General features: G+C 38.6%; 2 protein-coding genes and 1 pseudogene across 3 annotated transcripts in view; 1 reads left to right on the top strand and 2 right to left on the bottom strand.

The window, feature by feature from the left end:
- Nucleotides 1-11555, bottom strand: part of NUBPL (nucleotide binding protein like) — a 367758-nt gene extending 356203 nt beyond the window's left edge. The window contains exon 1 of the mRNA XM_036842440.1: nucleotides 11311-11555. The gene's annotated coding sequence lies outside the window, so the exon portion shown is untranslated. The remainder of the gene's footprint in view (nucleotides 1-11310) is intronic.
- Nucleotides 5638-7882, bottom strand: LOC118890100 (annotated as a pseudogene).
- DTD2 (D-aminoacyl-tRNA deacylase 2) overlaps nucleotides 10925-25861 on the top strand; it is a 28358-nt gene continuing 13421 nt past the window's right edge. The window contains exons 1-3 of one of the 2 annotated variants that reach the window (XM_036842441.1): nucleotides 10925-11255; nucleotides 15004-15073; nucleotides 18734-19760. In XM_036842441.1, the coding sequence (XP_036698336.1) occupies nucleotides 11145-11255; nucleotides 15004-15073; nucleotides 18734-19059 (507 nt within the window). In that variant the 5' untranslated portion in view covers nucleotides 10925-11144 and the 3' untranslated portion in view covers nucleotides 19060-19760. Of the gene's footprint in view, nucleotides 11256-15003; nucleotides 15074-18733; nucleotides 19761-25861 lie in introns of those variants that run through there. The other variant, XM_036842442.1, reaches the window with a different exon arrangement.

Below are 25861 nucleotides of genomic sequence, written 5' to 3'. Positions count from 1 at the left end.
TTCTGAAGTTGGAATTTTCTCTATTTGTGGGGGTCTTTAGATTGTCCTTCCTCATGCATGCTGAGAATCTACAGTATTTCTTTTGCTTCACTTGCCAAAAGGAGCAAACAATCAGGGAGCTGCCATCTGATAATACTGCTTTCCCTTTTTTACCTCAAGCAAATGCAGCTGAAGATTTAGATGTATATGAACAATTCATTATTGAAATTCTATTATTTATTTACCTCCTGCTGGAGTCAGTATGAGCTTTACTTAGTTACAACACTCAAAGACAATAAAAATCGTTCATTATTTTTTCTGTATCAAGTCAAATCTGATTCCAATTTTCTTCCCCCACAGTACAAAGAGAGCTCTAAGGGCTTAGGGCCATAGTGGCTCCCTCTAACATGCCTCTTAGTTAAGTCTGCAAGAGCCCTTGAAGGCAGTGGCTCCAACCCTTTGTGAAATAAAATTCATATTTTATGACAAGATAATAAAAATTTAAACATAAGAATTTTTCTTTGCCCTTTGACCTCATCTCTCCTCCGCTACTGTCCATTGTGTATCTGCATTATGCATCAACCAAACCTCCCCCACCTGCAGAAATACCTGCTCAGCCGCAAAAAGCAACACTCTCCTAGCATCAACAAGACAACTCCTTAAAAGGTGACGTTCTTTCTCCATCTTGTAAGGGGCCACAAGATGATGCTTAGATCTGGATTGTATAAACTGTCAGTAATGTGTCATTCAATGTACAGCTTTCTGTTTCGAAAAACTTATATAACTGTGCCTTGACTTCTAATGGGTGGAACAGTTCTCAGAGCTTTCTGAGATGCTCTTCCTGGGTTACAATCCTTGAATTTGGCTCAAATAAAATTTTCAATTTCTGTCTTAGACCGACTGATTAATTTTTTCGTAGACACCTTCCTGCCATGCAAGCTGGGCTGTATAGGAGACATTTACACCAAGGCTAGGATCGCAGCAACCATTCTCCTCTGATGTCTTGCCATATTCCCAATGGCTGGAAAAAAAGGTGGGGAGGGGTCAAGGACCTTGACTCATCTTACACTGATAACTCACTAAGTCAAACTTCACCTCTGTAAACTCTTGGAGAAATTAAATATTTCCACTAAAATGTTAACAGCAGCTATGTCTCTCTTTGTCTTCTCAGCTGTTACCTTCCCACAAAAAGATGACAAAATGTGGCCTTTACAACCTCTTCAGTCAGTGTGCCAGATATCTTTTTCTGGCCATCCTGATCTACACTCAAGCATTCTCCACCCTGCTTTCTGCCCTGGAGGCTGGGACATCAACAGGTCCCCAGGCTTCCTAGCTATTGGTTGTTTTTTGCAATGGGGAGCTCTGGCAGGAAACGGAAGGAAGGTAGAAAATGCAGTCAGGTATTTATTTCCCTAGCTCTCTTCCTAAAGGGTCACCTAAAATTGGCTATGCTTCTTAGCAGAAGGTTCATTCCTTCTCTTAAGGGTCTATGTAAGTCTCTACCTCTGGATTCCAGACTCCCTCCTTTTCTCTCTTCAGGCCAAGGGAATGGTAACATCTCAGCTGTTACTACACTACCCACTGTGGTGCCCCTACAACCACACCTTTGTAAATAGTGCCTTGTCAATAAAACTTTCCCAGGTTATCCTATTTAGAGTGTGTCATTTGATTGCTGATAGGACCCTGACTGATACAGTCAGTGTGATAAAATAACTTATTTTTTCTCTGACTATAAATAATCTTCAATATCTTCTTTTCCAAATAATGTATTTGTTTATGGCACTTATCCATGGATTTCAAAGAACTATATAAAAAATAATTCCCACATTTCTTGGTAGAACGATATGAGAATAATTTTTTAAAAAGAAAAAAATCATAATTCTCATACAAACATAAAATCAACATGTGTCAAAGATTTTTATTTCATTCATACTTAACTCAGCAAGGAAGAAACCAGTAATATATTACAGCCAGTTCAAAAAAGAACTCAAATCTCCTCAAATAAAGAATTCCAAATAATTTATGCAGATACTCCCTAGCCAAGGAGGTAGATCGTAACTCCCTACCCCTTGAGTATGGGCTGTGTTTAGTGATTTGCTTCCAAAGACTAAATCATGGAAGTGGGTCTGTGTGTAAGTTTACAGTGGAGAAACTTGGCAAACACACTACCCAAGTCAGGTAATTAAGGTCAACATCATCATCAATAAGACCTGTTGACAGAATGTACCATTGATATGATGTAATCAGAAGGGCACTTCATCTCTATGGTCATCCTCAAAAACCCATAACCCTGCTCTAATCATGAGAAAAACATCAAATTCCAATAGAGGGGCATCCTACAATATACCTGACCAGTACTACCCAAAACTGTCAAGGTCATCGAAAACAAGGAAAGTGTGAGAAACTGTCATGAACTAAGGAATCTTGTCAGCTAAATGTAATGTGGTATCCTAGATGGGATACAGAAAAAGGATTTAGAGAAAACCTAATAAATCTGAATAAAGTATGGAGTTTAATTAATATATCAGTGCTGGTTTCTTAGTTGTGACAAACATACCATAGTAATTTGAGATGTTAATAACAGAAGAAACTGGGTGAGGGGTATATGGGAACTCTCTGGTATCTTTGCAACTTTTGTGTAAATCTACATCTATTCTAAAATTTAAAGTTTATTAGAGAGAGAGAGAGAACTACTCAAGGTGCTATATACTTTTAGTCAGGTAAGGAATGCTGAAATGAATTCACAAATGGATGCAAAACTGGCAAAACCGGTCAATACCCACAGAGTAATAATCAAATTTTACATTTTTATAGACAGTATCAGTGTTCAAAGAGTTAACTTTTATCTCTACAGAGTTGTAAGATAGTCTAGTCAAAGACAAACCCTGTATAGCCCTATAGGACCAGGTAAATCCCACAGGTTTCAGCATTCTGTTAAAAAGATATCTAGAAATCTCTTTTGCCCATTTCAAAATCTTTCACAATTTTTTTCTACAAAGGATGCAAGTGTCAAAATTATTTTTAAAAGCCCTTACAACAGGCTGGCCTGACTTGACAAAACAGCTAACAGAAGTACACAAATATTCAAAAGGTTATGCAATGCTTTGCCAAGTTATCACAACACTATGAACTGAAAAATAACCCAAAGATCAAGATAATTTATCAGCCTGCCCTGGGGAAACCCTACAGACTGCCAAAGATATGCATCATTGCCTTACAGTTAAAAGCACTTGCTTTGTTATGTTACCTAGGCAACACACCAGCAAATGGTACAGTAATAAAATAAGAATCTAAAAAAGCAAGTTGAACAAAAGAACAGTCAATATCAAGGTCCAAATTCAATTCCATTTCCTACCTGGTTGTACAAACTATTTGTGTTAAGAAGGGACACAACTCTTAGGTGGGAACTATCATTTTCCCAGGCCTCATATTTTTGTATTGGAGGGGCTTCAACAGGATTAACACCATGGCATCAGTTTCTGCCTATGTAAGAAGAGGCTCCATGACAAAATACCAATATATGATTATGGTTGGAGCATTTGCCCTTGGAGTCTTTATTTCAGACTCTTATTTAAATGTGTATGTTTCCTTTTTCCTCACAGTCTTAATGCATGTGCCAAGTGTCTTTTTTTTTTTGGCCACACCTTCCAGCATGTGGAACTTCCCTGACCAAGGATCGAACCCACGCCCCTTGCAGTGGAAGGTGGAGTCTTAACCACTGGACCACCAGGAAAGCCCCAAGTGTCTTTTTTTTTTTTTGAGAATTCTCACTTCTCTTCGATCGCTGAGGTTCAGCTTTTTGGGGGGAAACAGTTCTTACTTGTACATGAAGAACTACTGCATCCTCAATTTTCTGTAAATAACTCAATTGGCTGGATTAACAAACATTGTCACAGAAACACAAAATTTTTTTAAAGCCATAGATCACTGCATATATATTTACAAAAAGCCATAATCAAACATGCATTTCTCCTTACTAGGAGAACTTAAATAGATGTTTGAACATTAAGGCAGTGACGACTCTAAAACATAATGAAATTCTAAGTTAAGGCTTTATGTTTGTTTTGAAACCCATATTCATAGGCAACCGTAACCAAAGCAAACTTTTATCTACTAGGCTGAGTTCATCTGCCTAGGATGTATTATTTATCCACTACCAACAATTCTTCTACGGGATAGCAATTAGTAGCAAACCACTGATTTATTATACTTTAATGAATTAGTCCCCTCCTTAGGTTTTATTTTGAGGATTTAGCCTTCAGCAGCATAAGCATGTGCCACAGAAGGAACAGAGTATTTTTTGGGGTAAACTTAGAAAAATTTACAGACTGCACTGATTTTTACTTGCTTGAAATTCGGCCAGCAATCAAGAACTCAGGACCTCCTAAATATAGAAAACCTCAAAAGCATACTTGACCACAGACCCATCTCAAAACATAGATGTTCTTGATTATTGAAGCAATCAGTCGTCACCTCACTTCCTTTGAAGACTGGTACTATCCTCTCTAAACAAAGCAACAAAATGCAGAATACCATATCTTAGATGGATCTATTCTGTAATTGTTATCCTCAAGGCACAGATACTATCCTTGCTGGACCAATGTGTTTCCTCATTCAAGGAAAAAATGAGAGGTGGATGAAAAGATTCACTTTAAAATAGCTGTTGATGCACTCTTGCCCTATCAAACTTATGCAAAGTATTGAAATTTAGTGGGGAATTTCCTTTTCTCCTTACTTTATTTTTTTTAACAATTAGAGTGACAAAACTTGGACTCAGCTGGTGGGTGCGCTTTGAGGAGGAGATCTGGAGCACCGCCCTGGCCTTTTGTAGGGAGTAGGGGGGATGCTCACAGGACACATTCCAGTATGAGCTAATAGGCATGATTCCACAGCCCAGCGTTTCCATAGTTGGGGCAACTTACTGTCACTTAGACTGAAACGATCGCTATTTACACTAAGTGCTTGCTGCTACTTCTTTAAGCAAGAATTTTACAGCAACACGTCTTGTGAGGAAAGTACTATACACTTACGCTGGTATCAGTAAGAGTTCACGTAGAGGAGGGATGGCATTGACTATATGAAAATTGTCTCAAAAGCTAAAGACAGCTGTAGTTTTCCTTTGTGTCTTCAAATAAGGAAAAAGTAAGATGTCAAAGCAGATGAAGATGATGGTGTTTAAATCTGATGGTGCATCATCAGACTTCTTTAGACATTATTAGGAAACAGGAATTTCTAACAAGCACTGGCAAAAGTATTTTAGGTGCAATTTAAGTAAGTCATATGTCAACTAAAATGTTTCAAAAATTTGAAAAGTTTGTACACTAGTCCTGGAGAGCTTGCTTCAGCTAAATGGCTAGATGGGTTTTAAAGGTGTGAAATACATTTTTTTTTAAAAGAAGGGAAGTCTACACTGAAAGGGCAAATGTGGGCAACACAAAACACAATCACTTTTTTAGATTAACATCTTACACTTTATAATACACTCATAAGTTTTTACACAAATTTCATGTTTATAAGTGCAAAAGGCAAAGAACCTCAAAGAATCGAAGTAACTGTATCATCAACTACATTCAATAGAGTTAATACTGTTGTCCCCATTCTCCATCTTCTAAATCCAGAAGGGAACCGTAAATGCCATCCCCCATGTGAACTCCACTTTCAGAAGTTGGAGACTGGGTGTAGTTCGGCACACAACTGGGTTCCAACAGTTGAATTGAGTTTCCATTTTGTTCCAGGCAGAATCCGCCAGAGGAAAGTCATCCATTGCTGTCTGAGTTTCATTGCTGTTGAAGAATAAGCTCCCCAAAGTTTCAAAGCCAGAATTCATGGTCTGTGTTTCTGCACTGCTTAACTGACCTTTGCTTTCTAGAGCAGGTAGGTGTTTAGCAGCAGAGATTCTTTCAGTTTGGGTCTCTGTGTCAGATGAATCAATACTCATGGAAAAGCTGGAGTGTTTCAGAACACTTCCCAGAGGCAGATGAGGGCTACTGTCTAAAAAGAAGTTCAAGTCCCTCTGTGTCTGCGTGTCAAACATTTCAAGGCCTAAGAAGTTAGAATTTCCTCTCCAACTGTAGGACTGGGCAGAGGTGTCTGCAAGTAAGAAGTCAATTTGGGTCTCTATGTCCAGCGATTCCAAGACTGGCTCAGTGGTTATGGGACCAAGTTCACTCTTTTCAGTTTGAGTCTGGATATTTGAGGCCAAAAAGAACTCTTCAATATCAAAATCAACTGCAGGATTCTGGGTTGGGCCAGATGGGAGCTGGGTGTCAGGTCCAGTATTTGTGTCAGACGAAGACTACAGTTGTCCAGTGTCTGACCAGGCAGATTACTTGACAAGATGTTTTCTAGATCACTTAATAAATCCCTGGTTCAGGTCCGATTATCTGTCATGTTCTGTGAAGAAAGTGTACTATTCTGTGTGCTGAATGAAGTTCATGAGTGGTTCAGATTTCTCAATATCTTGATTTAAAGTTCTAGGGTGGTTCTGAGGTAACAAGCCATGAGTTACAGTCTCTGCTACTAAGCTGCTGCTTATAATTTGTCTGTAGAAACATCATATGATGAATGGACACTCTCAAAAATGTCCCCACACATTACAGCTTGGTCTATCTGTACTCGATCATCTGTTGGACTTCGCATTCCACTGGTTTGAGTTTCTCTCAAAAGAGATCCCACCTGACAGGAAACTGGGATCTATAAATACATCAGTCTGAGCAGCTATAGATGAGATTACCTTAGAACTGGGCCAAAAAGTTTGAGTATGAACACTAATGGGAAGGGAAACTTGAGAACCAAATGTCAAATCAGTTTAAGAACAAGGTGATACAGAGGAATCAGGGCTAGCCCACTGTGCAGACAGTAAAAAGTGTTGTGTGGTGTAAGACAGGTCTGCCTGTACATTGATTGAAGAAATGCTGTTTTCTTGATATGTGTTCCCTAGTTCTTGTAAAGAGTTAGATGGACTTTTACCCAAGTTCACTTGAACACCTGTGCTAATTGGCTCCACAGCAACAGAATTTACAATTTTTGAAAGAGGGAGGCTCTCCTTGAGAGAGCAAGCCTCTGAATCTAGGCCGAGGATCAGGGTTCCTATGGACAAGGGCAGTAAGTGCACAGAACCGGGGGGACAGAGCCCTGATGATTGACACCCAACACCACAGGCTGGGCTGAGGATTCTGCTGTAGGCACAAAGACAGGCACTTCAGGCTTTGGTAAAAGCAACTTCTGAGGACACCTTGGACGTGTTGGAAGAGTCTGCTTTCTGGCATTAAAGCTGCAAGAGTCTTCAAAAGAAGCCACTAGCTTTATTTCTGAAGTTTCTAGTTCTTGAGCATCTGGTCTTGGGGTTGATTGGTTGCTCAGTGATTCAATGGTCTTACTGGACAACTTCTGGTTGTGCAGGCACTTTTCCATTTTCCTTTTCTTACTAGGTGGATCCCTGTGTTCTGCAGGGATCGCATGGCCAGTTCGGTAGATGTGGGACTGTAAGGCAGTCCTTCTGGCATAGGGACAGCCACACGTGCACTGGAAGGTCTTGCCACAATCCTCTGGATGTGTTTTCAAGTCCCACTCAGTGCCATACTAATTGCTGCACTTAACTATGTTTGTGCTGCTTTTCCGCATGCATTTTCATAAAGTGCTGTTTTCTGAGAGAAAATTGAGAACATGGTCTGTCAGGGCCTCTCGGGCATCCTTCAATTGGACAACAGTAGAATTTCAGGACAGTTTTCAGATCTTTTCCTATTGTTGGATTCTCTATGCCATCCTGCAGGTGGTGGCTCTTGACCAGGTGCGTGTTGAGCACCGGGCTGTTGGGCAGGATCTTGCCGCCGCCGCGCGCCGGGCACAGGCTGTTGGTCCACACGGCCCGGGACATCTCGCTCACCCACGGAGGGACGAGCTCCCCGGCCAGCTGCCCCTCAGCGGCCTCGGGGGAGGGGGACCCCACGGGCCTCCCCTCCCAGCCTGGGCGCCCCAGGCCAGAGCCGCGGGCCCTGCCACCACTGTCTCAGAGGCCGCCAGGTGCGCCAAGTGTCTTGAAGCCCGAATTCACCTGGGTCTTTCACACCTCGGTTTCAGATACCCTGGTAGAAGAGTGACTGTCTCTCATAGTAAATTGATAAAGAGACTTCTGAATATAATCTAGTATACCCTGCTTGACCACAGGGGAAAACGTGTTGATCATGCCTTAGGTGAGAATTTCCACTCCATGTCACAGCAATATTTCTTACTACAAATGAATAAATTAGTATTCTGGTTCTATCCCAATTCATGGGCAACTTAGTTAGTATGAACTAATTTCTCAGAAACTGATCACCTCCCTAGGCACTGAGGAAAAAAAAACAAAAAAAAAACCTCTCTAAACTTTGAAGTAGGGGGCTAGATTTCTTCCAAGCCTTCCCTGAAATGAAACCTCTATGTCTTCCTGTTGCATTTCTACTGATTAACATACCTCCAAGTAAAGCCTCGGGCAAGAGGCTCATTCTAGGACTTCCCTGGTGGCGCAGTGGTTGAGAGTCTGCCTGCCAATGCAGGGGACACGAGTTCGAGCCCTGGTCCGGGAGGATCCCACATGCCGCGGAGCAACTAGGCCTGTGAGCCACAATTACTGAGCCTGTGCGTCTGGAGCCTGTTCTCCGCAACAAGAGAGGCCGCGATAGTGAGAGGCCCGCGCACCGCAATGAAGAGTGGCCTCCGCTTGCCGCAACTGGAGAAAGCCCTCGCACAGAAACGAAGACCCAACACAGCCAAAAATAAATAAATAATTAAATAATTAAAAAAAATATATATATATATATTAAAAACTTTCCCTGACAACAGAATAGAACAGAGATGAGGAAGCCCAGGGAGACTATTAAAAAAAAAAAAAAAAAGAGGTTCATTCTAGAGCTAAATCTTAGGAAAAGCTCTGCTTAGTCCAAGAAACAGATTTCTTAGTCTATGAAACAGATTACGAAACAGTTCATTTTTCTTTCTTTTCCTCTTTACAATTAGGAAGCTTACTAGCAGCTGCAAAGGATCTTTCAGAAGTGGTTCTCAGTGTTAAAATTTGGGGCAGCCAACTTGAATGAATTAAACAACTTAAAATAACTCTAAATTATTATAGCATCTCAGAGGGCCTAGAATGCATTCACAACTAATGCACTAGCTGCATGGTCTTTTCAGCACTGTAGCTGTTTGAGAACTATTCTTGCCCAGACAGTCATTTCTTGTATACTCACAAGGCAAAGCTCTCTTATGTTCCAGTGAATATTCTTCCTCTAGAGCCAACTTAATGTTGTGCTTTGCCTCTTACATCTAACTTAAAGGAAATTGTACAACATGCTCCACGTCAACATTACATGTGATGAACATAACTGTTTTATAACAAAAATTGAAGTTATATATCTGTGAAAACTTTGCTACGTTATCATCTCAGCACTCCAGTCAAGAACCACTGTCTTGTCTATTTGTTTTCAATTTCCCACATTCCGACTGACATAATTCCATTTTCTTTACTCCTTATGCTTTATTTTTATTCACATTTTACTGTTTTATTGCAGGTATGGCTGATCTTCTTAAATTCTTTGTGGAATGAAACTAGATGTTCAAAAAAATAAATAAAATACAGAAAGTAACTACTTTCTCTTTGGTGCCTATTCTCTACTGCCCTCTGCAGGTAGAAAGAAAGAATAAGATCCTCACTTAACAGGAAGATTTAAAGTAATCGGTGTTTTTTGAGAGGCTAACAATTACCAACCAGACTCCATCTATTCACAGGAAGGATTTCTCAATTTGCTAAAGTCCCTTCACTGTGGAAAAATTTCTGGGAACCACAGACTATTTTCAAGGGAGCTCCCTATCTCCTACACCCATATACAAACGGACATGAAGTCCTCTCTTATTCTGGGCGAAGGCTAAGGGCCCTCTATGTCAAAGTTCCTTCAAGCCTGTAAAACTTGAGTCTGGGAGTGAAAGAGAAAAGAGACATAAAGGTGCAGACAATGCAATTTGTCTGTGCTTTGCAGACAAATGTCAACAAATGTAGGAACCCCTACAATGCCTCAATCAGAGATAATGTGAGATTCTGCTTTCTGTTTTTACAAAAAGTGAGAGGCAGCCTGCAAGATAACCAGCAAACAGGCAGCTTCAATTCTGTGTAGAAAGGACCGTTCATTGCACATGGATTATTTTCTTCAGTTACACTACTTTGTATGGATAGCAACACTGTCAGTGATGTCATCTTCTGAAACAGAGACCAGGATGTATAGGCATATTGTGCCAACCGAGCCCAAATCAATGACCTGGGTAATGCAGTCAGGGTAACACTATTATTCTTCATCTAAACCCTCCAAGCCCATAGAAAAATAATGCTAATCTGATGCAGGTTCAAGGAATACGTTATGTGGGAAAGAAAATCAAGCCCTTGTTTAATTTTATTTACATTCTAATATGTACTTACAGGAAACACCATAGAATTCAGTATCATTATGTGCATCAGACTATGTCATTTTATTTTTGAATTAGTAGCGTGTTCGAAAATTTATTAAAATCAAACACTTTCTTGGATAAGAATATTTTTAGCAAGGATATTCCCTAAAAGATTGATCTCCAAATACGTATTCACATAGCCTACCAATACCTTTCCACAACTGCGAGAACAGAATGATTTATAGCATTCCTGATAGAGGAGGCAGCGTTGTTTTATTGTTTGGGGTAAGGAGATTTTTTTGAAAGATTTATAGCTTTCAGTTCCACCTCCGCTTGTTTTGTGATTCAATTGACTCATTCTATTTACCTATCTTCATAATGGGCATAATATGGACTTACGCAGATTAAAAATTTTTCAACGTCTGTAAACTTTCTGAGCTGAAAAATGTCTCTTTAAAAGGTATGTAGGGAAGAGAACCACTGGGTCTTTTCACTCCCTTAAAAGCATACACTGAGCGCCTTCTACCGAGTTGTACGTAGGTTGGGGTAAGGGTTAGTACCTACAAGTCTTTGAAGGCCGCACATCCGGGCCACCGGAGAGCCAGCCAGAGGCCCCGCCCCTCTGGAGGCGTAGCCACGGGCGACCAGCACGTCCCTCCGCCGCGTCGCGCCCCGCCCAATGCTCCCTGAGCGCCGGGGGCGGGCCTGTGCGGCGCGTGGCCGGAACCTGGGGGATATCCGCGCGGGCTTGAGCCATGGCTGAAAGTGGCCGGCCACCTCAGGCCCGGGCCCTCCTGCAGCAGTGCCTGCACGCCCGGCTGCAAGTACGCCCCGCCGAAGGGGACGCCGCGGCCCAGTGGGTGGAGGTAATGTCGGCCCCGCAGCTCCGGTTATCCTGTGGCGCGCAGGGGCGGTTCTTACCGCGCTGTCTCGGTGATTTTTGCCCCCGCGTCTCCCTCCGAGCCGGTCGCTTGGCGCCTGGCACGTGTTGTGGGCGGGGCGGGACTCACGGCTGGTCCGCCCAACGCTGCCCTCAGTTCCTGCCTGGCGTCGCCTCTCTCCTCAGTCCTGCACCACCGGCCCCGGCCCGTTCTCCCTCGGACTTATTTTCCGAGAGGAAGAGGGTGTCCCCTGCTTGGCACTCCGGGCATTGGGAGCTTCCTCTCACCGTTTGCCTACCTGAGCTCGGTGGACTTTAGGCCTAGTAGCTCAGACTTCTTGCTTCAAAAGAGCAAAAAGCCTTGCCACGCCCTGCGCGATGCTCGGGCTGCTGGTGACTTGTCCTGATCTGGTTCGAGCTTCTAGGTTAGATTTGTTGCAAGCGTTCAAGATCTGTTTTGACTTGTGCTCCGGATCCCGTCGAATTCCCTCTTAGGTTGACTGCAGCTAGGTGTTAGCACAGACGTGAGATTGCCCATGAAGCAGTTCTTTTTTAAAGAAACTTTAAAAAACTTGACTTATTTCCCACTAGGAACAAAAACGACTACTTTTATAATAATGTTGCATTGTTATCAAACACACTTCCTGGGGCTTCCCTGGTGGCGCAGTGGTTGAGAATCTGCCTGCCAATGCAGGGGACACGGGTTCGAGCCCTGGTCTGGGAGGATCCCACATGCCGCGGAGCAACTAAGCCCGTGAGCCACAGCTACTGAGCCTGCGCGTCTGGCAAAGAATTTAAAACATTTACACCAATATGACATCCTTCTGCTTGAATATTTGCCTTTTTAGAAGAGCCTGCCCATATGCAAAATTCCATGCAAAAACAAAATTTTCTTTAAGGCCCCTGACTTATTTTTTGGAGTAAGTTGAAATGAAGGAAAAAAATGTGTAATAATAATAAATAAAACTAGTGGAGGTACTCAGAAACTTTAATGTAGAAGCATTTCATTCATTCATCTGCTGAATTCCGTCCCAAATCTAGCACTCCTTAACACAATCCTAGTTATTATTTTAAATACTACCCATGAACTATATGTGGGTGACTATTCTTAAATCACTATCTGTTACTCCCTGGTAATTTGGAAATACTTTTAAGCATAAACAGTCCTATATTTTTGCCCTCCCTTTTTCTTTCTCAAAAATTCATTTCTTATTTCTTACTTTTGTTATGGTCTGTTAAAAATTTCTCTTCCCTGTTTTGAGATTTTATTATTTTTGCCATACTGTCCAAAGAATTGCCTATTTTTATACTTGCTTCATGGGACTATAAATCCCAAACTATTAATCATTTAGATTTCTTCCATGCTTCTTTATCTTTTTATATTCTTCATGTCACATCTCCTTGTGCAAAATCACGGATAGTTTATTGCAGCCTTCCAAACTATCAGTGTGTTTATTAACTTTAAAAGCTATTTTAAAGCTTTCTCTTCCACTCCCACACATGGCTAAATTAGCATAAAGAGCTGACGAGTAATTAGATAGTGAAAGAGTAAATTCTTTCCTCTTTCTCAAGCATCCGCTATTCTATTACTAAACGTTCTAATTTTTTTAAAAAAACATTTTTAATTGTTTTGAAGGTTACTTTTTGATTTGAAGGTTACTTTGCGTGTTCTTGGTTTCATTCATTTAGACCTTTGCTGTCACAGGCTAATGTTTTTCTTCCTGGGAGGTGAACATTTTTAACCTACAGTGAGAATTATGTGTACTATCCTATATATTTGAAATGTTCTATTTATACCAAAAGAAGCTACAAGGAAGGTGATTCTGACTTGAGGAGGGGAATTTGTAGGTCACAACTTAAGAGCTATTGATGGAATAAACTAAAAGAAAATACCTTAATGAAGAGGTAGTGTGGTGAGTAGAAGGAAAGAACTAGTGTTTTTTGTTTGTTTGTTTGTTTTTGGCCAAGTCATGCTGCATGTGGGATCTTAGTTCCCTGACCAGGGATCTAACCCCTGCAATGGAAGGGTGGAGTCTTAACCACTGGCCCACCAGGGAAGTCCCAGCAGGTGTTCATTCCTGCAATTACTTAATTCTGACATTGCATGTGTCCAAATATGAATATGCTTGAGAAATTTTGGCCTGTGCTGAAACAATCCCAGTGTAGAGAGCTGTGACAGTGGTGCAGATATCTGTATTATTCAACCTGCCACCTCCTTACTGATGGGTGTGCCCTGGAGGCACTTGTTTGTCCAAGAGCACAATTACACTTATAAAAGGTTATGTCTTATCCAGGTAAATCAGGTGTGAGTGCAGAGCTGCATTTATATTTATTTAGAAGAGTATTTAGATAACACATAGAGCCTGTAATACACAGTAGAACTTAAATGCAGTCAACAGAGTCCCTATCATGTACAAAACAGTCTGTAAAGTGCTTTGGGAGTTAAGATGTAAAATAAATTGTGTTTCAGTCCTTAAATTTCTTTTTACATAGTCACTTAATACACACTTGTATCGCTCTTACTATGAACCAGGCACTGTTCTAAGCACTTTACAGATATTAACTCAATCTTTGTAATAGCTGTTGGACTCAGAAGGTTAATCTAATAAAAAATTTAATGATTCACTCTGCAGCAAAATCAAAGTCATTTGTCAAGTGCCTCTTCCATATAGTCTCTATCCTACAAGAGCTAATAAAGAACTATCCAAGTCATTATATAAAATAAATAAGCTTATATTCCTGATAACAGACAACCTCTTGATGTAGAACTTAATATGAATGCAGTTTCCAAGGTTTAATCACTGTGTATTTAATGTATTAACAAAAATAACAAAAAATAATTGGACAGCAGTTTCTTGGAGTTTATTGAAATAGAATCAGACCCTTATTTTCATTATCTATAAGTAAACGGATTAGGAGGAACAAAGAATGATGATGTCAAAAGACATATCAGTTACAGTGTTGTTTATACATCAGCCATATCTGATATAATGTGAATTCATTTGGTGTTGAATAAATGGGCCCCTGCAAACTAAATATTTATAAGTCTGTCAGCCATACTTAGGAAGAGACTAGTTCATAGTCCTAATGATTTTGATCAGAAGTACATGTTTGGGGACTTCCCTGGTGACGCAGTGGTTAAGAATCCGCCTGCCAATACAGGGGACACGGGTTTGAGCCCCGGTCCGGGAAGATCCCACATGCCACGGAGCAACTAAGCCCATGCGCCACAACTACTGATCCTGCGCTCTAGACCCTGCAAGCCACAACTATTGAGCCCACGTGCCACAACTGCTGCAGCCCACACGCCTAGAGCCCGTGCTTCACAACAAGAGAAGCCACCGCAATGAGAAGCCCGCGCACCGCAATGAAGAGTAGCTCCCGCTCACTGCAACTAGAGAAAGCCCACGTGCAGCAACGAAGATCCAACGCAACCAAAAATAAATAAATAAATTTTTAAAAAAAAGAAGTAAATGTTTGAAGGTATAACTTGGGGTCTTTACTAATCTTGGCTGTATTTTAAACTTAATTTTTGAAAGAAATGATTACTGAGGTGACTGAATATTGAAAAAGATTTTATTTTCTCACATATTTAAGAAATTAAGTCTATTATAAAAAGTTATTCCTCTTCTTTTGCATTTAACCTTTTATCTATAAAAGTTGTGAAATTTTATTCATTTACCTCTGTATATAGACGCTTCTTTCTAATCTGAATTTATTGTGGTTTCTCATAGGTCCAGAGAGGATTAGTGATCTATGTGTGCTTTTTCAAGGGAGCTGATAAAGAGCTTCTTCCCAAAATGGGTATGTGTTTGATGTTTCTTTTTTAAGAGTGAGAGTGACTAGCAATAGATAGATCAATCAGAAGGGGCAAAAAGCACAATCTTAAATTGTACTGGTATGTAAGTTATAAATGACTTAACTCTGTGTACTGTTGTTGACTTTAGCTATTTGCCTTTTCCAAAGCTTAATGTAAGCAAGTGTGGTAGAATTCTTTTAAAATATCTGCAGCATTTCAGATCGTCCATAGATTGGTTTAGAAGAGTGTACACACACACACATACACACACAGACAACACACTGAGATTCAGCCGAGGATACAGAAACTTGTTGGAAGCAGGGTGGCCACATAGGGAGAAATAGATGCTGCATTTCTTAATATAGTTTCCTTATCTCTCAGAGTCCCTAACAGGGGCATAGAGGTGACACTGTATGTACAAGATGTGGTTCCCATCAAATCTGTGCAGATCAGGCTTATATTATTATTATAGAAGACTTTACATTAACCATTTATGCACTTCTTTGTAGGAAACGTGTATAAATATGATTATTAAACCAAGCTCAGTGTCATCACAGCCACACCTCCTCTGCGGGCAGAGAAAGAGTCAGTGTTCAGGCATCTCTGAACAATAATTTACCTGCCTGCAGCTTTCCAGTGTCCTCGATAGTCTTTATCACTGCACATTCCTTGTGATAATTACATAGGTTCAGATATACCAAATCAAATCATATACTATCTCAAGACAGTATTTGATAGAATAATTATGTACAAAAAAAGAAGCCTGAAATAGTCAAGCTGTCCCTAAGGTTGGGGACAGGTTATATTCTCTTCATTAGTAAAGGCAGTACCCATTAGTTGGATTAATAAATATAAATTATACAGATGGGTAGTTGAAGTAGGCGGAAGTTAACCTAGAAGAGCTTTAAGTAGTGGAACTCAAGCGTAAATAGCCCAGTGAGGAACAGCTTGGACAAAGGGCTAAAGCTTCTAGAGGGGATTTTATGCTGAGACATCAAACATGTTTAACAACTTTGTCAGAGGATGAAAACTAGACTTGAGAAGGGACTGCAATAGGTGAGGATGGAAAGCCAGTAACTGTAATAGTTTGAAATTTGAATCTGAAGGATAATAGGGAGCTTTAAAGGGTTTAAAGAGAAAATGAAATGAGGTCTCCTGTTACAGAGGGTTATTGCCAGGAATTAATGCTTGGATATTGGACATTCTGTCTGTTTTTGCCTTGAATTAAAGCTTTCTTGACCATGAAAAGTATATAGTAGAAATCTTCAAAAACAGGAAGAGCATTTTTGGCCAAATTGTGGCCAAATAAAAACACAGAGGAAGTCCACCTTAACTCTTCCAGTGGATAGTCTAACACAAAGCTTTTATATATCATGATTCTCAGTAAAGAACTGTGTCTCTAAGAATCACATTCTACTGGTGTGAGTTATAAGCAAAATAAGTCCATCTATTATTGATAGTAGTAGCTTGTACTTCCCTCTGTTCCAGGAGGCAAAGTAAGCCGGTGTGATGGGATTCTCTTAAACCTGACCTCATACTTATTACATGGATTCAGATCTTTCCAATCAAATCATGTAGCCCTTGGGAACATAACAGCCAGTTATATCCATAAAGTCTGAAATAGCATGGCTAATGTATAGATGTGCAGAATCTTCCTCAATTCATCTTCGGTATAATTGGACAGAGATCCAGGGCCCTGTCAAAGCTTAACTTCCCATATACATCATTAGAGATATTTGGTCGATAACCTGTCTTAGGATCTTTGAGTTTCCAAGATGCCATTAATTCATTGTCTCATTTTAATTCTACTTACTGACATTTGTGTTTGTATTATATTTACTTCTACATACTGATATTTGTAGACCAACAGCATTAATTGAATTCTCAGATCCAGTAGAGGGAAGTGTGTGCAAGTATAATAAATTATACTTACCTCTCTGGCCTGTTATTTCAAAACTGCCTCCTTAGTCTGTCACTAGCCTGAGGCCTGGATAGCTGGATAGTGATTTCCATGGAATGAAATGCTCCAGAGAATTATAGTTTTCTTAGAAGCAATCAATAGGACTGAAGGCTATATAGCAAAGTCCTATTTGTAATAGAGAAAATTAGAGGTATTTTATTTATTTATTTATTTTTGGTTGTGTTGGGTCTTCATTGCTACGCACGGGCTTTCTCTAATTGTGGCGAGCGGGAGCTACTCTTCGTTGCGGTGCGCAGGCTTCTCACTGCAGTGGCTTCTCTTGTTGCAGATGTTCTAGGCGTGCGGGCTTCAGTAGTTGTGGCACATGGGCTCAGTAGTTGTGACTCGCTGGCTCTAGAGCGGAGGCTCAGTAGTTGTGGCGCTTGGGCTTAGTTGCTCTGCGGCATGTGGGATCTTCCCAGACCAGGGATTGAACCCATGTCCCTTGCATTGACAGGCAGATTCTTAACCACTGTGCCAGCAGGGAAGTCCCTAGAGGTATCTTAAAATAGGCATTAGTTAAATGAAAACTGATAGTGCTTAATGCAGAGCTTAGGAATTCATTTGGGTGTTCACCTTGGCACGTTTTCACCAGATTAGTTCCTTGATTTGTAGAGTGGGGCCACTGTACTGAATCCTTGCTAATATTTACTACAGGCTCTCTAATAGTTGAAACCATTGACTACCCCACCAGAAAGCATACCTTTTCAAGCCTGATTATTCACACAGGAGTGTGAGGTTTCAATAGTTCTTTTACCGTTTGTGTCCTCTCAGGACTATTCTTTACAAGCAGAAGTTATCTATACCCTTTATAGAGGTAGGAAGACCCTAAGGGTGTTTATATTAAGCATTTCTTTTGCTTATTGTTTTGAAAATGGCTAATGTTGAAATGTAAAGGTTTTCTAAGTTTAGATTTTTTAGCTACACATGGATATTTATGGTTGTTTTGACACTTCTTATTAGCTATGAGTATACTTGCATAAATGCCATAAAAATAATAATACAATATTTTCCTGTATGTATATGAAGATAATGCCAGTAACTCTATACCTTTGGATTTACTTTCCCAGTTGACAATGAAATTTCTGATGATTCTCACTTTCACCTTTATCCTTCTCGCACTGGTGATGTTTGTAAAATGATTAGTCTATGTTAGTAATGTCTTCGAGGTTATAAAACTGCAAAATCAGCTAGTTTATAACGGGATTGAACCTGGAACCTTTGTCTCAGCTTAGAACTCTAGGCAACTAAGTTTAAAATAATAAATGCACTAAGGTTTTTATTTAATGTTCTTTGTTACAAAGTAGAGTAGGTGTGTGGAGGATCTGTCACGTTTTTTTTCCAGTGGGATTTGTTTTGAAATATAAAAAGGAACAAAAAGGCAAAATCTTTTCATGTATCCCCCAGGGCAACAATATCTTGAAGTTCCAGTATACAGTTAATTCTTTAGTCCTTTCTGGATGATCTTATTGTTAGGAGATCCTAACTGCCAAGTCAGATTTAAAACATCATGCCATTTTCTGCATGAAATTTTCCTTGTTTTTCATGCTTAGATCATTTAGCTTACTGAAGCAGTTTTTAAAATCTAAATAGAAACTTTGGGTTAAAAACATGAGCTGACAAACTGGATTTTGAACATGAGGTTTGCTGACTAGAAGATTGTTGGTTTTCTACCTCAAAATGTTCTCCTTTCTTCCCTACCCAGTTAATACACTGTTAAATGTGAAATTAAGTGAAACAGAAAATGGCAAGCATGTCTCTGTATTGGATCTACCTGGCAACATTCTTATCATCCCTCAAGCCACCCTTGGGGGGAGAGTAAAAGGAAGAAGCATGCAGTATCACTCTAACTCTGGAAAAGAAGAGGGGTTAGAACTTTATTCCCAATTTGTGACTCTCTGTAAAAAAGAATTAGCTGCTAACAGCAAGTGTGCCGAAGCTGGGGTTGTGGTGGAACATGGCACTTACGGCAACAGGCAGGTGTTAAAGCTCGACACCAATGGACCATACACACACCTAATTGAGTTTTGAAAAATTAAATTTTCTACAGTTGTAATTAGATTCTCTTCCCCTTCTGCTTGAGTATACTAATCTGCAGCAGTTTAGACAAGAAAATCCTGGGTCCCATCCATAACTCTGCAGCCTGCTAATTGGACGACCTGCCACGTCACCTAAACTCTGGATCTCAGTCACCTTCCATCCTGCTTTCCCCTAAACTCACACTCAAAATTTTGAAAAATGCCTTGTATTCGCTTTATGGTCATTGATAAGAACATGGAAATGTTCTTAGAGAGCTGTATTTAAGCATTCTGCAATTAACCATTTTGTGCAATCAAGAAAAATGTTTCTTATATCCTCAAATGTATGTAATATGTAGTAAAAATCACTATTTGTGTTATGATTATAATTTAGTCAATTTTGTTTTAGTATTTCAGATTTCCATATTTTGAATGAAAGAATATGCAATTTACTATTCCTTCTAATAATATCTATGAAAATGTAATACAGAAGTGTTATTGTGCATTTTAATATTATTTTCCAAGGACATCCAAGTGCTTTAAATTATTTTAAGAATCTTTAGTTGATATAGCAATAAGGTATGGGGGACTAAAAGTTGTTTTTATTTAATATACTAATGGCTTATTATTCCGTTTCTCAGTTTTTTACCAAAACAATGTGTGTTGCATTTTCTGTCTTTGGTTTTTAAAAGTTACTGTTTCATTAAATTAATGTTCATAAATTTTTTTAGGAAGTTCCTTTCTTGTTGGTTTAGATTGCTATAAAAGGAATAAAAGGAATAAAAAGGAAAGCTTTCTACTGGAATTATTTGAAAACAGGTTGACTTGTTCATTTCCATTTTATCGACTTAATGATTTGGAGCCAGTAACATTTTTTCTATTAGTGTATTTTTGTGTCCTCACCCCACCCCAAAATTCATATGTTGAAGTCCCGCAATGTGATGGTATTTGCAGATGGGGCCTTTGGAAGGTAATCAGGGTTGATAGAGCATGAGAGTGGGGCCCTTATGATGGGATTAGTGTCCTCATAAGAAGAAACACCAGAGAGCTTGCTCACCCTTTCTCTGCCCACCGTGTGAGAATGCAGTGAGAAGGGGGCCATTTACAAGCCAGGAAGAGAACCCTTACCAGAAACCATGCTGGCACGCTGATCTTGAACTTCTAGCCTCCAGAGCTATAAGAAAATAAATTTCTGTTGTTTGAGCCACCATAAGTCTATGGTATTTTGTTCTAACAGCCCAAGCTAAGACAGTCATATAAGATAAACATCTAATAAGGTAGACTTTTCAAAGCCAAGAGAGGAAGATATACAAGAAATTGAAAGAATAAATGAATCAATAAAAGGTAGTATTCATTTTTTACAAACTCCTTTGACTTGATTTAATATTTTAAAGAGTGAAAATGAAATAGTGTTTCTAATTATCAAAAAAATGAAAAAATTGACTTGAAGAAACATCTTAAGTAGCTGTTGAAAATTCTTTGTGTCTTATAATTTCTTTAGGTTTATGTTCCTAAGATACTTAAAGTTTCTGTTATCACAAAAAGTCCTATTTTCTCTATATCCTTCCTGTACTATTCTATTTTGGAACTTAAGGATCAATAACTGACTTGGTAGTGAGCTCATTTGTCCTTAACTTTTGCTTTATTGATTTGCAATACACTTATTGAAATGTAATAAACTATTCATAAACTTTCAAACTCCAGTTTTCTCAAAGCTTCTCCAAGGAGGTTTATATGTCTTTCAAAAAGATTATGTGTTACCTATTTTAAATCATTTTGATGTGTGTGGGTGAAATGCTGACTCACAGCCCTAGATTGCTATTTTATAGTTCAGGCAGTTCTCCTTAAGAAGAAATTTGCTTTGAGGTACTTGTGGAGAATAGCAATTTCAACTACATGAAGAGTTATTAAACAGAAGATGACAGGCAAGTTTGTTTCATTTCCAAGGAGGCTAGAACGAGGGAAAAGGCAAGAGAAATAGTAGATATGAAAATAACTACACCTTGGCTTTCTGTAGCTCTCCTGGCCCAAGGTGCTCAAAGAACCTTCAACAGATACCTAATTTTATCTTCACAGTATATAATGACGATAATGCTGTGGAAAGTAAGAAAATGCTTAAATAATTTTCCCAAGATCACACATTAGGGAGCAATAATTTCTATCCCCCTGACTTTTCTTGTAGTGAGAGTTAAAATTGATCTTCATAAAGGCTTAGCATCTCCCAGTGTGGATCACTTGAGAAAGAACAGCCAATAAATGGTTTTATGTACTAAATTAGGTGGCGGTAGGGTTACACCTCATTTTGGTGCCTTCTGCCTCTGTTTTTCAAAGATTCTAGAATGTTTAAATTAGAGTATCCTTTCTTTTAATTGAAGTATAGTTGATTTACAATGTTGTGTTAGTTTCAGGTGTACAGCAAAGTGATTCAGTATATATATATATATACTTTTTCAGATTCTTTTCCCTTTATAGGTTATTACAAAATATTGAGTATAGTTTCCTGTGCTATACAGTAGGACCTTGTTTGTGTATTTTATATATAGTAGTGTGTATCTATTAATCTCAAATTCCTAATTTGTCCCTCCCTCCCCTTTCCCCTTTGGTAACCATAAATTTGTTTTCTATGTCTGTGAGTCTGTTTCTGTTTTGTAAATAAGTTAATTTGTATCATTTTTTTAGATAACATAAATGATATATGATATTTGTCTTTCTCTGTCTGAATTACTGCACTTAGAATATCATTCCTAAATGCTATTTTATCTGTCCATTTGGCAAACTTCATGGATTCAATTATATAAAATACTGTGTATAAGACATGGACTACCAATGAGTATGAATTTATCTTGAATATACTCATACTAGGTAAATCAAACACTTTTACATTTCTTCATTTGTTCAAGTCAAAAGAAGGCATTGACATTTATTAATAATATCTGTATTAATGATTTATTGACTCCATAATGAAAGACCTAAGCTTATCAGATATAAGGATCAAATACTATAGAATCCTATGCCACTTGTTTTGGAGGATAACTCACATTGGTGTTAGAATGATGACATGTCAAACTTTTATTATCTATGATTAACATTGCAGAGGACCTGATTTGTTACATTATAGTTATTTCTTAAAAACTCACATGATAGTGAAACTAGTATTTCTAGAAGTGCTTTATCTATTAATTTATTGAAGTAAGACTACTTTCTGAAAGGGAAGAACTATTAGAAAACTAACATTTTCATTCTGAAGCCACACTTTGATGATGACTTTAAATGTCTGTTTATTTTGATAGTCTAATTATTCTCCCTTCCTCCTATTTCTCCTACCTCTAATCCTTTTTTGCAGACCATCTCCAAGGTAATGTTTCTAGAAAATTCCTTTCTGTATGATATTCCACTGTTTAGAAACTTCTATAACTATTTTTTATCTACAGGACAAAGTCTAAACTTCTGAGGTTGGCATGAAGGTTCTCCTTACTCGTTAGGAGTGAATGAAATGAAGGGAGAAATGTAGAGGACCAAAGTCAGAATCCTGAGAAAACATAAAGAAGAGGCAACATATGAGAGGCCAGAGGATAGTATAGAGATCAAAGAGCCAGAGAGAACCAGAAAATGTATTGTTAACAAGATAGTTTTCAAGGTGTAAACAGTCAGTGCCAAATACTGAAGAAAAATGGGACAACACAAAGACTGAGGAGAGACCTCTGGGCCTAGCAGTTAGGTGTTTTCAAGCTTATGGAAAATTGGCATAAAATTTGCAAGAGTTACTGCAATTAGGAAAAGATTCTTAATCTTTTGTCTTCAGGTAGAGTGTCTCAAAGTATGCCACTGGACCACCTGTACGGGAATCACCTGGGGAGACTAACTTTTTACCAAATGCAATTTTCTGGGACCATTCCAAATTTATTGAATTAGAATCTCAGGAGTTAAAATCTATCTAGTCACCTATCTCCCCCAGGTGATCCTTGTATATACTGGAATCTCAGAACCACTGTTATTCGAATGAAGCCCAGACTTCTAAAGCTGATATTACAGTTTCATAATCTGGCTCCAGCTTGATTTTCTAACCCTTTCTCCCTCTACGCCCCAATAGAAATTCTCCAAGATAGCTCTTTCTATACCCTTCTTAGATCATGCTCACTCTTCTTCAGGAGACAAGCAGAGTTGTCTTCTGCTCTCCTCTAAATCCATCATTCAATATCTAGCTCAAGTCAATCTCTTTTGACCCCACAGTAATTTCTCCTGCCTCCACCTCCCTGGGCACTATGGTTGTCCCACTCTTGACACTTGTAATGTGTCTTATGAGATTGAGTACTTCACCTTTTTTTTTTAATGCTTATATGTCCTAACTACAAGAATATAAACAATATTGGGCAGAGACAATATGACAGTGAGCACACATAGTATAATATAATTTTTCTTTAAATCTCCACAGTACTTCCATAGCACCGTGTTGTCCATGCTCAATAATTCACAGTAAATGTTACCTGAATTAACATGGAGATTCGTCAGTGGCTGGAATACTCTTGATTTTGGTTCGGTTTTACCAGTATTTCACAAATAGATTTCTTTGTCATTAAGGAATAAAGAGGTTGGAATGTGCAGGAAGCAAGTTTAATACTACTACCCCTTTCTTGAATACAATAGATAACACCAGAAAAGTTAAAAGACAAACTAAAACAGATTTTTGAGATTCAACACAAATGTGGGCATTGCTATTTCTACTTTGTTAGTTTATTACATCAGTGTGTTAAAGAGAAAAGCCACAGGCCCAAAATGGTGTCACTTGTGCTAAAGCCCATGATACCAAACCTAGATTTAAGATCTAACCTAATTGCAGTTTCAACCTTCACCAGAAATGTAGTGTTTTTTTTTTTCTGAAGTATAGTTGACTTACAATGTTGTGAAATTGTAGCACAATTGTAGCAATTAATTTCTGCTGTACAGCAAAGTGATTCAGTTATATATATTTATATTTTTTTCCATTATGGTTTATCATAGGATATTGAGTATAATTCTCTGTGCTATACAGTAGGACCTTGTTGTTTATCCATTCTGTATATAATAGCTTACATCTGCTAATCCCGACCTCCTACTCCATCCCTCCCCCAACCCCCTCCCCCTTGGCAACTACAAGACTGTTCTCTATGTCCATGAGTCTGTTCTTGTTTCATAGATAGGTTCATTTGTGTCATATTTTAGATTCCACATATAAGTGATGTCATATGGTATTTCTCTTTCTCTTTGTGACTTACTTCACTTAGTATAATAATCTCTAGTTGCATCCATGTTCCTGTAAATGGTATTATTTCATTCTTTTTTTATGACTGAGTAGTATTCCATTGTATAAATGTACCACATCTTCTTTATCCATTCATCTGTCAGTGGACATTTAGGTTTTCTCCATGTCTTGGCTATTGTGAATAGTGCTGCTATGAACATAGGGGTGCGTGTATCTTTTTGGATTAGAGTTTTGTCTGGATATATGCCCAGGAGTGGAATTGCTGAATCATTTGGTAATTCTATTTTTAGTTTTCTGAGTAACCTCCTTACTGTTTTCCATAGTGGCTATACCAACTTACATTCCTACCAACAGTGTAGGAGGGTCCCCTCAGAAATGTAGTCTTAACCAGTCTGGAATTATTTGGTCAGCACCAATTAGGTAATCTGCCATCTGGGCTCTCTCCAGCCTCCAGAAGAAGAAGCCATCTATATAATAAAACCCTTGCCTTTCCCTTCACCCTTTCCCCCCGAAAGATGTTCTGGCCTAAAAATAGTCCTTTCTTTTCTTTTGCTAATAGCTACTTTGCTCCACCCTTCTTCCTGTAAAATCCTTCCATTTTGTACAACCCTTCACAGCGCCTGAAAAGTTGCTAGATGGAATGCTGCCTGATTCATGAATTTCCTAATAGAGTCAATTATATCTTCAATTTACTCAGTTGGATTTTGTTCATTTTAACAAGGGTGATCACTTTACATTTTCTTAAGGCTTACTCTATATTATCTTTCTGATATAGTATAACTGTATTTATGTACCTAAGAAAGATTACAAGAAGCAAGCCATTCTTAAAACACAGAAGGAAAAAAAACAAATTTCATTTAAGAAAACCTGTATTTGAGTCCTTTTTAAAATAAACTTTTTGTGAATCAAATATAAAAGTCTTTATTTTATTCATAAATATTAATTTTGATACACGCTTTAAGACCCTTCTATATTTAATTACAAAATAAAGCAGTTCTGTGGAATGCATCACAAATAGCCAACTTCATGATAAATATTATCCTACTTCTTTTTACTGGACTTTTCCATATGAATGAATTTTTTGCACTGTGTTAGCTAGCATTTTTCTCTTAAGAAGCTTAATAAAATTTGACCTATTACATCAGCTATTTTTCTGAATGTGAAAAGAAAAATTTATGTAGAGAATGCACCACACCCTATGTAAACAGTATCTGAGAACCATTAGCTAATACTATTATAAACAGTTGGGGTTGGGAAAGTAATTGTGGACATTTTTTTTTTGAGGGGGAGATATGGAGTCTTTTTAAGGCACGTCTGACTAAACTAGCAAAAATGCCATCCTTGACTCCAACTTTGAGATATTGTTTACATAGCTTTATACTAACATAGATAAACTAAGACACACTTTCTACTCCAGGCATTCTTTTAATTTACTTTGCAGCCCCAAGGTAAGTTTCTTTAATGAGTAGATATGATCATCACAGTTTCATTTTCTCAGTGCCCGAATTATTTTATATCCTGATTACATTCAGGTAGTCTTCATGGCTTTGATTTCTTTTCATCATATGCATACTTG

Source organism: Balaenoptera musculus, chromosome 2 (genome assembly GCF_009873245.2).
Source record: "Balaenoptera musculus isolate JJ_BM4_2016_0621 chromosome 2, mBalMus1.pri.v3, whole genome shotgun sequence".
Classification (NCBI taxonomy): Eukaryota; Metazoa; Chordata; class Mammalia; order Artiodactyla; family Balaenopteridae; genus Balaenoptera; species Balaenoptera musculus.
This window is presented reverse-complemented; position numbering and strand designations above follow the sequence as displayed.